Source organism: Chelmon rostratus, chromosome 5, assembly GCF_017976325.1.
Source record: "Chelmon rostratus isolate fCheRos1 chromosome 5, fCheRos1.pri, whole genome shotgun sequence".
In the NCBI taxonomy this organism is placed as follows: Eukaryota; Metazoa; Chordata; class Actinopteri; order Chaetodontiformes; family Chaetodontidae; genus Chelmon; species Chelmon rostratus.
The window spans coordinates 10,358,211-10,374,089 of NC_055662.1; the positions used below are offsets into that span (position 1 = coordinate 10,358,211).

General features: G+C 42.3%; 1 protein-coding gene across 1 annotated transcript in view; it reads right to left on the reverse strand.

Annotated features, from left to right (window-relative positions):
- adamts3 (ADAM metallopeptidase with thrombospondin type 1 motif, 3) overlaps positions 1 to 15,879 on the reverse strand; it is a 125,538-nt gene that overhangs the window by 69,749 nt on the left and 39,910 nt on the right. The window contains exon 5 of the mRNA XM_041936784.1: positions 1,247 to 1,440. Coding sequence (XP_041792718.1) covers positions 1,247 to 1,440 — 194 coding nt within the window. The remainder of the gene's footprint in view (positions 1 to 1,246; positions 1,441 to 15,879) is intronic.

Genomic DNA, 15,879 nt, shown 5'->3' on the forward strand with positions numbered 1-15,879 from the left:
TTAGAGGAATACCTCCACCACTACTGAGGCTTTTCTGTGACATCTGTGTTGAGTAGGCACTTCAATCCTAATCTGCCTCCAGAGGCAAGTGACTGCCTGAATCGATAGCAAAACACCATTGAAGAGTATCTGATTAAATGACCCTGCTGATGTTCAACTACACCCAGGGCAGATGTAGATGGGATAATGCCTGCTTGGGATTGGATGGCACATTCCTTTGTGTCCCATCTAGAGAGAGCAGCATGGCGTCCCGGCGTGGAAAGAAGTACAAATTGTGCACAGACGCATTAGACGCCCCCCCAGCCACAGCAGAGGACTCGCTGGGGAGAAGATGTTGTTAACGCTGACGGCTCATAGGTTCAGATCACGACTGCTATAAACAGTAGTGACTGTGATGGCGGATTAGAGGGTTACACTACCCTCTAGTGTAACCTCCTCTGTATTGTTTCAGGCCCTTGGACTGGAAGTTTAGCTGTCTGTTGGTGCTGCTGGAAACTTTCATCCAAAACGACTTAAAAAGTAGGAACACTGGATCAGTAGTCACCACTGCCTCTTTTACACCCACATAACGATGGATTCATTGATTCTTTTGGCCACTTGGTAAACGGACAGACGCAGGCACTGGCTCTGTTCTGATCTCCATCAGTTCCTGAGAAAAATATCTGCCTTTTTGGCAACGAGATGTTCCCTTCCTTCACGAGCCAGTCAGCAGCTTTGTCTGAAGGCTGTTTGGTGCAAGGTGGTCAGCATGCAGCTTGTTTATTAGAGCTTGTTGGCTGAACACTGCTGCCTGCTGCTGCTAGGAAAAGGGTTTCTGACTGAGAAACATGAAGTAAATGTGTTGCAAAATCAAAACAATTGGCCAAAACAAGCTAAAAACAGAAAAGCTGGCGTGACACAAGTGAGGTGAGTTCATGGGCAGGATGGCTGTGACTAGCTCAGGTATGGCTGACACCAGAATCTCAATAGCTTTACTGAAGGTTTAATAGTTGCAGAGATGCCAGACAGGAAGTGGTGTGAAGATGTTGTTGGCTCTCTACATCAGGATGATTTCCACAATATTCATCCTTGCAAGCTTCTTTCATTGGTATCAGTACAGTCTACAATGCCTCATAGAATCACAGTACCTTCTGAAAACATCCATCCCTGTTAAATCCTGTCCAGCACAAAGACCGATGCATTTACGAGCATTAAACTAAGACTGGACTATTCAAGCTCGGAACAAAAACGAGCGTCAGTGACTTACGATATTCATGAGAGTGAGGAGGTAATTCTGCACGTGCTCCTTGCCGTGAAATCGAACCACAGAGTCATCAACCCCCAGCAGGACTTCAATGTTGTAGTCGTCCTCCCCTGCGTCTCTGCGCCGTCTGCGCCGGACAGTCTCGTTGACCTGCCGGGCTACAGAGTCGAGAGTCCCAGGTACATCCAGCTCTGGTTCTGCACAGGGATCAGGACAAGAGGGGACACAAGTGTTAACGTGGACGTGCAAAAGCTTGAATTCCTGAAAGTGGCAAAACTTTTTTTAAATTTCAGTCTCTGACATATGAGGATATGAGTCACAACACAAATGTATTCAGGTACCAGGAAAATGCAAATGTTTCTGTCTACAACAGTTGCTATGAGCTGTCAGTGGGCTGAATTACACTAATGAGTGTGTCATGCAGGCCTTCTTCTGATTATAGAAATGTTCTAGATGCCAGCTCATGTATGTGCGTGTGTGTGTGCTGGTGCGTGTGTGCGCATGTGTGCGTGTGTGTTAGAGGTTCAATTTCGCAGAATCCAGGTTGTTTATGAATCTGTTTCATATTTGACAAACCACTCAACCATTTCCTTGAACCCATTATTCAAGCAAAAATGGCAGGTTCATTTCAGGGTTCAGCTTCTCAGATGAGTGGATTTTATTTGTTTCTGTGCATCATTTGTGGGTTTGGAACTGTTAGTCAAACAAATCAAGCAATCAGAAGATGACACTGTGACATAAATGGTGACATACATTTTTTCTCTGTTTTATGACATTTAAAGGACTTTTTTTGGATGGACAAATTACTCAGTAGTGAAAACATTGCAGTTCTAAACTTGATATCAAATCTAAAAAGTATAACACACAAATAAAGATGTTTACATGTGAGAAGTTGGTCAAACATTCCTTTTTTATTTTGTGTTTTACTTCATTTTATTCTTTTTTCTAGAAGTTGATTCCAACTGGAAACCCTCAATGGCCCTTTATACATGATTTAGTCCAACAACTGTCAATAATACATTTGTGACATTCTGATGTATTTTTCATTCAGCCAGACAAGAAATCATTTACATACTAGTTTGCAACCATGCCCTGAAGTAAATGATTTTCAATTTTCAATTACCGTGCAACATGCTGTGTCACACACAGCTGACATGATGCATTCAGGAGCCACGGGCTGCTGCTTTTCTCACACACTGTGAACACTCTTTAAAACCCCCAAAGACTATCGAGCTCATGATGCTGAAAGCCAACATTAAGCCTTGAAATCTCTTGAGATAAAAAGATAACAGGCCGGGGACACTGCGGTAAAAGCAGGTCATTCAAGCCATGGCTCATTTTTTTATGCAACATAAACAATGTCATTTCATGCCAGTAACAGCACTACGAGACAAACAATCTACACTTAGTTTACGGCATTCTTACAATCCTCAGATAATCCGCAGTCGTCATATAAAAGGAAAATCACATCTGACTTCAAAGCATGTTTCTGTCTCCCCTCGATATGAAAATGAAGTGTGCTATCTGACGTGACAGTATTCGGCCGCCCCGAACTTGCGAAATCAGACCATGAAATTGCTAATACCTCCTTTTTTGATGGAACGGCCTTCCAGTTCTTAACGTCCCCATAATACTGCTTAGCTTTACACTCTGAAGGCTGAGGCCGTCTCTGTCAAGCCTCTCAGGGAGCACTGCTGATATGAAATCCTTCATCTGGTCCGGTCAGTAATCCTGACGTTAGCAAGCAACGCCCACTCTGAGAACTGAGAAAGTGGCCGCAGGTATCCCTTACTTTACACTTTGCAATAGGACGAGCAACGGAGATTACATTTTCCGCTGTAATGAAATTGTCAGCCTGATTGGCCATTAAGGCAGGCAGCAGGAGAGGTGCAGGTTGAAACCCTGGCGGGTAAAGTCTCTGCAGGGATGTGAAGCGATCACCAGGGTGTCTTTGAACGAGACTGTTTCGCTTCTCTGTAGCTGCTGGCCAACAGTCAGGCTGTGATTGTGCCTGCTGTTTGTTTTGTTCCGCCTGAACCGCCTTGGAAAATCGACGCCTTGATGGTTAGTTTTGCGTTAGGTTAATTTTAATCTCTTCTCACACAATCTAAAATTTTCTCAAATGTTTTCAGGGGGAGAAGGTTGTTCTCTGAGACCTTCTCTATCATTCTAACATCACTCAATCAAACGTTATTACAATCTACAGGTTATCAAACCTTTCATTGACACAAACACTGCCATTTGTCTTGATAACGTTTCCATCAGCAACACAAAGGATCTGAACCTTCTGTTTCACAAGCTCACGGTGTGAAAATGTGATGCCTGTAGTGTTTTACAACTGTCAATCAATAAAACTATCTGTAAAATCTCATTAAATGATAATAAAGTCTCTCTAACAGCCATCTAAGATCCCTGTGCAAATATGCGGCAAATTAATTAATAGAGCACAGATAAAGCAATCGAGTTAAATGTTTCTCTTTGGCTTCAATCACAAGCTTCATAGAGCACTTTAGACTTAGCAGACTCATAGTTATGAAATTATTAGGCTAACGCCATGAGTCATATATCTGCTCTGAGCTAAAATATTTGACTAATGCACACAATGGCACATGTACTCGCACAGCTGGGTGCAAATTGTCCCTACTTTTTTCAGAATAAATCATATTGCAGGCTTCCTGGCTGTGCATAAGATGCCCCCCTGGGGCCCTTTTGCCTTTGTTAAACACCAGCACATCCTCGTTCTGATCCTCAAACTGAAGCCCAGGGAGGTCATCTTCCATTTGGTAGTGTCCATAAACCTCCGGTGCTACGCCAGCTAGACACTGCTGGCCTTGAACTAAAAATTGGGTTCATGTAGGTTCACACGGCCCATTTACAAACAAACCAGGGTTGGTAAACAAAGGTCACATGGACTCACAAGTAGCTTGTGTATTAAGGAGGTTTTGGTAATCCTCCTCCTGCCGTGTTAGAAAATTTGGCAGCTGGGTGAGTCAAAACAAATCTTGTTCCAGTGCCTGCGAATTTAGCTGAACCTGATGGACGTCTCTGCACTCTGTACTGAAATTAACCTTCTGTGCTCTTCAAACCAGTTAAAATCACTTGAAGAATCAGATGAATATAAGCTTGCTGTGTAACCATTCACCCTCACCTCTTGGTATTGACCCAGAGCGCAGTGCTCCGGTGTCTCAGTGCAGTGTTTTGGCCTTCTCACCCACTCAAATTAATTGAATGTGAACTGAAAAGACTGAACTACTGAATCTCCTCAGTATGAATGTTTGCACATGAAAAAAAAGGAAAGGCTGAGAATTTCTGAAAAAAATTAAATAAAATCTTGTCCATGCTCTGTGAAGGTGCCCCGAATAAATAAAAGATTAAAGCAAAGAAGTTCACACTTATTATATTTCATCCACACTGGGTGAAGATACTGTGCTGGCAAATACTTGGAAATCTCAAGCCATAAATAAAAGCACAGGCCATTTTTCACTTTTCCAGGGATGCTTAGGGCCACAGACAGGGCCAGTGATTGAGTGGAGAGGGAGCTAAAATAAATAGGAAGAAATGGCTGCCACCTCAGCCCTGGCGCAGCTCCGACAGTGTTGGGATTGTGGAGTGCATTCCTCCTCTCCGCCGCTCCCGTCATGACACAGGCATTCTTGTGCAGAGGGCCAGCTCCCCCCCCCCCCTCCTGAGTAAACAGGCTTTCTGAGGTCCCTACTTCAAACACACAGGACTTCCCCTCAGCAGCGCTCCTTAAGACCACTAGTGTGCTTCAGTCAGCGAGCTCCTATGCCCCCGCGTCCCACCTCGCCCCACCCCAGGCCCACAGCCCAGTCCCATGGGAGCCCCACCGTGCAGCAGCAACAGCCCAGGAGATGGGAGAGGCCCCCAGCCAGCGCCTGCCCACACGTGGCACTGTGCGGCAAGGTGGCAACGAGGCCAGCCAGAGCCGCCGCAGGCTAAAAATGGCACTGAGGTAGGCGACAGGCAACTCGCCATGAGCCTAGAGTGGAAATCTACTGTGTCTGCTGTGACGGCATTAATATCCATACTCCACTGCTCAGACACTCACACTCTAGCAACCCCATCAGGAGAAACGACACATGTGTTGCTGGAATGGCATATTGTATATTGTAAGGTGGAAGGTGGACTGGTGATTCAAATGCATAAACATATAGGGCAAAGGATACAGATCTAATAAATCATAAACGTTAGCACATTACAGAAAATGCATCTTAATTTATGGAAAAATGCCCTAGTATCCAGGGTATTACAGTACAGACAATAAGCAGTGTTTTTGCATTCAAATATGGCCCATAATCTGTTTCTGCTATGAAACGGAGCTGCAAGATTGGCCTATATACTGTATCTTGTTTATGAAATGATGCGGAAATGCACATTTAAACAGGGGAGGGGAATCTGCATCAAATCTACTTCGTGAGCTGAAGGTAATTTGTCTCATGTGGCAAAACTATCATGGGGTAAAAGAAAGTGGGACAAAAAGACAAAGGGAGGGAGCCAGATTTTTTTTTCTACAGTTATTTTGTTAGAGTGGTTGGAAATCATGTCACTGACAGATTATACTTACTTCCTGAGAAGCTATAATACCACACATTATTTTTAACGACTGAGGGTCTAAAAGGGACTTTATGACAAGAGCACTTTAAACTGACTTTGAGCAGGATGACCTGATGGTGCTCTGACAGGAGAGGGCTCAAAGATCAGAAACTCATCAGTAGAGAGACTGCTTGCATTAAAGTCAGAAAGGCTGATGCAGGTTCTCACTCCCAACTCATCACATACTGTTCATATGTTTCTGCAGTGGCCCTAACTTTCAAACTACAGTGCACTGAGTACCCCTCTAGCATTGGATTGGCTCTGTGAGCTAGTCAGACATAATAAATATGCAACATCCAGTCAACAACATCTGGTTAGACTTTCAAAATAAAGCTGAGAACAATAATAAACACGTGGTTAATGCTGTGAATGAGTCAGAGTTTGGTTAGGTTTAGGCAACAAAGCGTAAGTTAGTTAAAAGTAGGTTAATTATGTAAGATGAGATAAGATAAGATTAAACTTTATTGATGCCATGCTGGGGAAATTAAGATGTTACAGACAATAGAACAACAATAGAACTATATAAGCACAGTAAAAAAAATCTTGCATGATATACTGAAGATATATGAAGATATAACGATGAAGATATTTGCACAGATGTAATGGAAATGAACGGAGATTGAATGAAGACAGTGTTACATTAAATGATGCTGGAGTTAAAACAGTCAGCTCATTAGTACGTACATTAAGAAATCAATGTTAACTTTTGGTTTCACAAAGGACATGAACCCTGGTCTCCTGGGAGAAAGTCCTGTGCTTGACCCATTACACCGCACCAACCTCCTCCATCTGAGGACTGAGAACGTGTTGGCCACACTCCAGACTGCAACATAAGCAGGTGTAGGCCACACAACACAATTTTCAGACAACTGAAAATGTGTTTAAAGTGTCATCTGATGCGGCATGAAAAAGGCAGGCTCACAGGCGCCGGAGAAAGCAGGTGAGAGCAACACCTGACCACTGCTTTTCAAAGGAAGCAATCGCAAAGGAGTTCAGTCAATGAAGCAGGATGCCACAGATCAGGTGGCTCAGGCCACAACGAGTGATGACAACAACAAGCACACAATCCAATGCGGACTTGAATGTCTTGAATAAAAGCCATGCTTGCAAGCATGCACCGTTGCAAGTCTGTCACAACCCTGCTGGCTGTTTGTTCTGTGTATGCTGTAAAGTTATTACTGTTGCAACTAACTGGATGACAAAGTTTACTTGAAGACCTCTCCCCATTAGCCAATAAATTTAAATAAAGAACGTATAAAGTCTTATAAAGTCTAATCTAATAAGAATATTGTCAATATAATTAAAGTGTATGGTGCAAAAAAGCTTGGAGACCCCTGTTGTAAATAACTACCCATTGTGTCCAGTAAGCATGCATTAGTTGCTTTTACATTTTTAAGTTTCATTTTTATTATTTGAAGATTCATTTAACTGTCATGTCAACCATAAAGTTACAGCAAAGCACACAGGTGTATCAGGACACCTGACTGCAATAAAAGCTATGAATCAGATTTCAAAAAAGGTGGTTTTCGGGTCAAACGATGGCCAGCCTTCTGAGTAGTACTGGGCTAAATTTGATTGTAAAATTAGACATTGTTTTGCTAAATTAAAAAGTGTCGGTCTTTGCACAATAACTTCAAAGTACACCAGGCTCCTACACTAATGGCTGTAACAAGATAATGTTCCCCATCCTACTACAACAACTGTCCTGGTCCAACAATGTTAAAAACCTGGCCACACCAACACGAACACTACCCATGCAAAGCACAATCCACCCACCACCCACAGGCAGTTGATGTTAATGTCTGCTGGGTCAGCTTTAATACTGGCTCACTACAGGTCCCTTTTCTTACTCATTGCAGCTATGTGTGGAACAAGGTGCTGATCAGGGGTTTCTTTTTTCCTTCATACGAAACACCGAGTGGTCTGATGCATGTCCTCTTTTTAGTCCATACGAAGAAAGCAAGGTGAAACAAAAGCCATTAATGCAGCATATTTTCTTGGGTGACATCTCATTTTACACTAGTCTTGAATAATGTGTGTTTTGCTGCCGCTGCACAATTTCATTCTATATAGAGCTGAACATGGGTTTCATTGTAGTATGTGTCACTGAACAATGGCCTGTCAGGTGCACTAACTCAGTATGTGCACAAGACCAAAAATTCCACCTTAACATCGCAATTGAAAACCACAATTACCATCATTTCTTGCTTTATCATTTTGCAATGTGGTGGTTCCAGCACCAAGGTGTTCAGAAGCTGTAGTTGATTTAGTGCTGCCAATGTACATCTTGTCATGTAAGGGGATTTTTGACTCCCTAGGGCACATAAAACCCAGGATAATTACACTGGATTTTATGACTGAGGCGGTATTGTTTTAGCCTTTTTCTTCCCCCTGCCTCAATAGAGTTGAAAATGAGTGGTGACAGCAGCAACAACAGCAGCCTAATTACCAGCAGCGCACCGCAACAGGCGAAAAGATGCTGGCCGAGGCATTTCACATGGTCGAGACGCCATGCAGGTTTGTGGTTCTGTGCTGAGCTGTGGTGGAGATTTTAAGAGGCGCATTTGTGTCTATGTGCATTCTCTGTGGCCCACCCGAAGCGTCTGAAGCACTATTAACAGGCTCGTGGGGAGTTACAGGCATAAAATTGAAGCCAACACTCCTGCTCCCACTGGGCCTTATATTAAAGCATTACTAATGATTTCTAAGTCTTGGCTCCTTTGCCTAAGAAAATACACTCAGAGGCTTTCGTTGAAAAAGTAAAGGACCATTTATGATAGAAATGTTCCTTAAAAAGCTTGTCAGAGATGCTTTAACCGACATTACCCTTGAAGAATATTGCACCTATAAAGGTTGATATTGGTATTTAGACACAAGACACGCGGCATACAGGCCAAAGTACCATTAGCATCATCATTAGCGATACCTCTAATTAGTGCTACAATCACTACACAGAACAAAAATAAAAGTAGGATTGGATATTCCATTAACTCACTGTAAGACGCAGTTTACAAAAGCTCCTGTCTAACAGTTAACTGTTTAAAGGAGCTTAAGATGCACTAGACAATCATTTTATCTTACCATTAGTTTAAATTACCACATGCTAATATGAACGGCTTCGCTAATGCTGAAAAACCCGACTCTGTATGTTCCCCTTAACCTCTACAGAACAGTTTTGCACATTTTAGTTCACTATCGCTGCCCTGTCATGTCTTAAACAAGGTACGGTTCCCTAAGGAGATGGCGTTGACCAAAACTGAGCTAAAAGGAGATTAAATATTAGACTTACATTTGCCAGGTGGTCAGAAACATGACTCCAGAGGAATGCTAATGTTGCTTTGTGTCTGCTGGTTGTAAACAGATGACTGTTTGCTAGCATGTTCACCACGACAACTTTTAAAGGCGATAGTTTACAGGTTGTTCTGCTGCTCCCGAGTGCCTAAAATAATCAGTAAATACTGCTGCAGCTAATGAAAACAGCAGAAACTGGACTGATGCTGCTCACCTCAGTGTCAAACTAGCCACGCCAGGAAATAGCTATTCAGCCAAGCTAGTTAGCTAGCGTGCAGACACTGGAAACCTGCAGTACATGAAAACAACTGTCATTTTTATGATTTAGCAAAGTTCATTACTTTGATTTGTTACTTTGGAAACTTAGAACTTTGGCACCTAATCTTATACCATAACATAAAACCTGGGCTGCCCACGTCAAGCGAGGCGCTGACTGGCACAGGATAGCACAATAATTTGCCATGTAACATATAAGATTACTGTGCCTCAGGATCAGCCTTGTATCAGATTAATCCAAGATGCAGTGCAAATATAAACAAATATAAAGCTATAATGTGACTAAGTAAAACACAAATGGGACCCCATTAAAATAAAACTTCACTACCTCATCAAATTTCAATTCACCACCTGCTGAGGGAGTAAACATCAAAGTCAATGTCTGTCGCCAAAGTCAAAGCCATGAGCTGCTCCATTACCATGCTGGAAGAAAATCTTTGTAGTTATGCCTGTTCGGTGGAGAAAATGTCACGTTTTAGTATGAAAGTCTCCACAGGAGTTGATGGTCAGCGGGTAAAAAGGTAAAAATAACACTTTTACTACCACATGAAATACATACTGGAGGAAAAAGACCATGGTGGTATCTGACAATTTGCCAATGCGTCTGCTTCGAACAGAGTAATTTTGCATGCCTGCAGGACACAGAGCGCTGGGAAATGAACTCATGGATGCTGCTGGTCACAGTGGAGAGCCACCTCACCTAAAATTGGAGGTTTGCTGTAGAGTTATGCCTGCTGTAAACTGTAAAATATTGGTATGCAGTGTGTTTTCTCTGTACAGAATTGAAAATTACAGCAGCTTTGATATGACATACATTGGGCCTGAGAGCCACACTTGCTCTGGATGTTTCTTTAAAATTAGACACTATTAAGACACTATTTTTGCTGCAACCCTTGCATGACAGTAGCTCTGTAGCCCACTCAGCTAATTAAGGTTAGAAGTGTATTTAGTGATGCAAAACATCATGCTGTAATCTTTCTTTTCCATTGGCTTGGAACAGTGATCTGAGAAGGCCAGATCTCTCTCAGGTTGATAATTAATCTAGCTGTTTCCACGTCAGGTCAATGAGTAACAACAGCATACTAGATCAATGTATATCACATTAATCTGACTATGGATTAACTGCTGCATTTTGAAACCAATTACCTACAAATAATAATTAAAGCAATAACAAGCGATTCGTGTCAGCCTTTTAAAAAAGTTGTCCTTTATCAGGACATTTGACCATCCCTCTTTAAATTAGTGTCTGTTTGCAGTTAGGCTAAGAAAACGATTTATTTGGTGTTTTAATTTTCCAATCTTTCAGTTAATCTTTTATGCAAATAAAGAAGGAGCCCAACTGCCAGACCAGTGGAGGTGTCCAAGTACGTTCCTTTGAAAATAAGTTAATCGAGACCAGAGCCACAACCCAAACACATGCCACACACACATGTAAGTTCTTTTGGTGGCACATTCAGGCAAAGCTTTTATGGCCGTTTATTTTATGGCTGTATTAAACACTGATGCAAACCTGAAATCATCAGTTTCTTAATTGATTAGTCGATCACCAATAAACTGAATGGCAATAATTTTGATACTCAATTAATCATTAAAGACATTTTTCAGCAAAAAGCTCAGACATATACTGGCCCCAGCTTCTCAAATGTGAATATTTACTGGTTGTCTTAGTGTTCAATGATAGCACATTGAATACATTTGGGAGGTCTTGAAGCTTGACTTTGACTTGATTCAAAACACTTAAAAACAGCTTGCAGAAGAAACTCTCACGCAAAGCAAGGAGAAAAAGCATATTAAAGATCTTTATTTAGATGCCCCATGATTGTTTATTAGACCAGCTGGTTGCTGTGTTTTAAACCATTAAACCTCTTCTTTGTTTTGCCCAGGAGTGCCTGAGGAGTGTTTTCTTTTTGTGTCCTGTCTTTTCAATTTGAAGAGCACCTTTAGGTTCCCTGGACTGACTGAGCACTTGGCCTCTGCATTATGTTTGTGTTTGGAGACAAGATGAGGCGTTGGTGGTGTCTGACTGTTTTGTCACTTTTGATCTGGCTGGACCGTAATCTCATCAGCCAGACCGGACAAACTCATCAGTGAGATCAGCTGCAGCGGTGATTAGTTGGACAAACGTGCAGGCTCTCAGTCCAGTGAGCGAGACAAAATGATGGTTTTACATTTCATTTTGTCAGTTGGCCAATTTTCCTTTCTATTTTCACCTCTGCCAAGCAGGCTATGTTATTGATCCTAGTTAGCTCTATGGTTTTTACAATTATTTACTTTTTTGTTTTTTAATCTTCATTTGGTTACAGATTAAAGTGAGTCCATGATGTAATGCTTGAAAAATTGCGGTTTGTTTGGTACTATTCAAGATACACTGCCAGCTAAAATAAAAATAAACAGGACAAAAAACACTCATGGCTCCATTCACTATCTTGCATCACCCACAACTTTTTAGCCATTTCTCAGGATGTTAGCTTCTTAAATCTCTGTATTTTATCAGTGGTGTTGGGCAGGGCGAGAGTGGAAACAGTCTGTCACTTGACCTTTTAGACGATGACATTGGGTTGTTTGTTCTTTGAGAGAAACAGAGAGAAAAAAACGGATGCAGGTCACCAAAATATATTGAAGTCCCTGAAAGGAAATACAGTGAGCATTTCTTCCAAAAAGGCAGTTCGCACCCTACCATGAATGAAGCCTAAGTTTCGCTGCATGTTGTAACTGACCGACCCCAACAAGGCCTACCGTTGTCTGCTTCAGGGCTCTCTCTCTCTGCCTCTCTGAACTCACACACAAACACACTCCACACAGGTTTGATATTCTGTTAATCAAAAGCACAACAACAGATAAGGAGGTTTGCAACAGAGAGACACTAGCAGACATTTTAGGTAGCTGACTTTTTAAACAGTGAGCAGTCAGCACTCGACCACACTCCACACGCAGAAATAAAGCACTTTTGTGCAGCGTCTCAGGCTGTAGCTCAGGTTGCCATGTTTTCTGCTCATTTGCATAGTAACAGGCTATAACGTGAATTAAATTCAAGGGTGCAGGTTTAATTTCAGAGGATCATATGCTAGCTCAATCTAGCAAATAACATGATAACATGAAACTGGTTACTGTGCTATTCTGTTCTGTATCTCTGTATCCAAAGCGCTGTGATTTGCTGTCTTATCTTTGACGTGTTTTCATAGAACACTGACTGCGAATAAACAGATACAATGAGAGATTTTTAAACCGAGAAACATGCAGGTGAGGTGGCAGTGCTTTTTTTTTCGGCTCTGAGTAGTTCTGCAGTCTTCCTCTCAGGCTTCAAATAGTCCTAATAACATGCAGCAATACAGCAGAACAGCTTCCATGTTGCCTGAGAGGCAAAATCCAGGGCCACAATTAACCACACTGATGCTCATAAAGCTTAATTGCCGTGAACACAAGGTATCAACTGAAGAGAGAACACTGTTTGAGGAGATTCTGGTGAGTAAATCAAAGTGTGAAGTGAGGGGGGCATGCCCTTAATTAAACTCACAACAGATCTCGAGTGCTGGATCATGTGCAGTTCACATGTATTTCACTGACGAACATCCTTACCATGCGTTTAACCAGATTCTTGACCTTAGGAATAATGGCTTGATGAAACAATCTCAATACTCAAAAGGTTCACTTACAACACTGGCTTTCTCCAGAGCTTATAACTGAGCAAATCCGCTCATGAAGACTGTGAGATATGGTTGAAAGCTCTGGAAAAATAAACAAAATGACCTTGCAATAAGATTATTTTGTCAAACCAAAAACTGTTCCTAATAATGAGATAAATGTTTAAAGAATAATGAGAACAGAAGGTGGTAAATAAAACAATGGTAGGTAGAGGAGCTAAGCTGGGGAGTAACAGCAGGTAGAAAACACACGAGAGAAGTACAAATCCTGAAAGCAGCACTTGATATTAAATCAAACAAACACTTAAAACACTTCATCACAAGACGAATGCTGCATCATTTCCTTGATGTACGTGGTGCAATGTGCAGTGTTATTGCAGCTCTCAGCTTAATACACAATGCAACAAACCAAAGTGTTGCAATACTAGGGAACGATAAACACACAAATCTCCTTTTGTGCCTTGCAAACAGCTGGAATCCCGTCTCTTCTCTCCCTTTCTGAAGAGCGTTTCTCTGTAAATGTTACAGTGGATGTAGTATCGCAACAAGCAGCAAGAATTTTAAGTATTTGGCTCTCGCGAGCAGGCAGACTGCATGGAAAGACGAAAGAGACGCTCATGAGCGCCTTCCAGCTGCCATGTGACTTTTGGAAAGCGAGTCGATGAATCACAGTGAGTCAGGAGAGAACACGACCAAGCGTTCCTTGATTCAAAATACTGCTCAATGCTTCCAAGGTCTTTTCCACCGTCTCTTCAGATCCTTGGCTCGGGCCAGAGTCGCTAATTATCACCAGGTTTCGAATGGAAAGAAATGATCAGACGCTTTCAGGGTTCATACCTCTGAAGATGCTAGGCAACGTGGTTCATCATGCAAATAGGGAAGGGTAGAAATATCAGACAGAGCACGATCAGCTTCATTAAAGAATAATGAAGTTTTCTGATGACACTGAAGAGGGAGGGAGGCACGTCTGTTGTATCCAGCATAGGTTTTATCTCTGCCTTTTTGCTGCACTCATTTTCAGCGTTGAGCATCTGTGGAAGACTTTAAAGCTACTCAGGTTGGCTTCACTGTTCTCAGGCATCTCATACAAACACAGACACACATGTATGCACGCACACACACATGTACACACAACTGAGGGGAGAGGATGCTGAGCGTTCTCACCTCTGACATCGTTAAAATTAGCTGTTTAAAATAAATTAGAGGGTCCATCCTCACCAAATGGGCACAAAGCCAACCTGATAACCTTTAATGTTTTTGCATTACTAAAGGTAAATTGCTTTTCCTATCACTAAACACGCCTCTCACATCTGCATCCACATGCAACACACGCCTCTGAAATCAGATGGTGACGCACCTTTTTTTTATAATAGTCTGTCAAGCTCAATTGTGTTTGAAGGGGGGAAGAAAAGTGCAGATGTGTTCTTGTGTTTGAAGAAGCAGGAACCTGTACAGGGAAGTCAAATTGCGACACTACTGAGTGTGAAATCAAATCCATTAGCTTCTTCTGGGGATTCATTTGTTGTTATCACAAGAGATCCAAACACAAGCTATTCATTAAAGAAAGCTCGGCACTGCATACACAGCAGCAAATAGGTTCGCAGGCTATTTTGTTGCTTGCAGCGTTGAGTTCTGTGCAGAAAGTACGCTAACTGTTTGAATGAGAACAAAGTCTATGAGGTATCAGCATTGTCGCATATGCAGCATTCGTTTGCTTTATCTGTGTTGGTGTATCCTTGCATTTGAACCTGAGATATCCAACACAGACAGAAATCAGATGTTGCATTGGAAGGTGTGGCTCAGCTAATGGGTTCATCAGGGCACGAATAAAGCAAGACAAACAGAAAGCAGCTGTGCAAGCTCTGTAGAAATGGCTGCACACCAGCACTGCAGCATATCTGCCCGCCACCGGCAGACCCAGATTACCTGCAGCCGACTTTCTCTGTGAGGAAGATTCAAGGAGCGGAGGAATACAAACACGGTTCAGTGCAGCTCCGTTTGGAAAGTATTAGGAAATAAATCTACTATATGAAGTTGTGGCTTGTCAGAGAAAAGATGGTGGCAGTTGTGGATTGACACTTAGCTGTCATTGGTGACTGTAGGAAAAGGGGCGGTGCATAGGATTGGTCAACTATTACTTGGGCACGAACCCAAACGAGAGAGACAGCGAAGCGGGTCTTCATCCTTCCTGCAGATTGTGGCACTTGGTTTCAGTAAAATAAAATAAAATAAAATCTCTGAAACTTGACACTTAACCAACACTGAACACAGCTTGCTTACTTTCATCCTCATCCACTCATCCTCTATCTTGTGACTTGTGTGGAGGTTACAATCCTCAAAATCACAGAGCACCATCTCTTACAAAAGCCAGCATGCGACAAGCTGCTCCAATCCTCCCTCTGGCGCAGGCTCTAGGCAGACTTAAAACCCTCCTCAGAAAGAATGAAGCACAACCTCCGCTTGCTTCACCTGGAAACAGATGGTCGAAGAGCCGTCATCTGTCACTAACATCCTCTGGAAGCTTCTGTGGAGCTTTTTCCACTGGAATTCAAAAGAATCCTGAGCCCTGAGAGAAGAAACGGCTTTGTTGATGCTGGCACAAAAGAGTACAGTATCTGCATTCAAAGTGAGGAAGAAAAAAAAAGGGCCACTTCAAGAGGCTCATAACTACAATCTATGAAGTAATTACCCGACCCAACCTATAAGTCTTATTTCAGAGCAGCTGTGAGGGGCCGGTGAAATGAGTTCTACATACATTTTCTAACCTGCCTCCGGACTGTGCCGTGATATAAGGGCCTAACAGGGAAACATAGC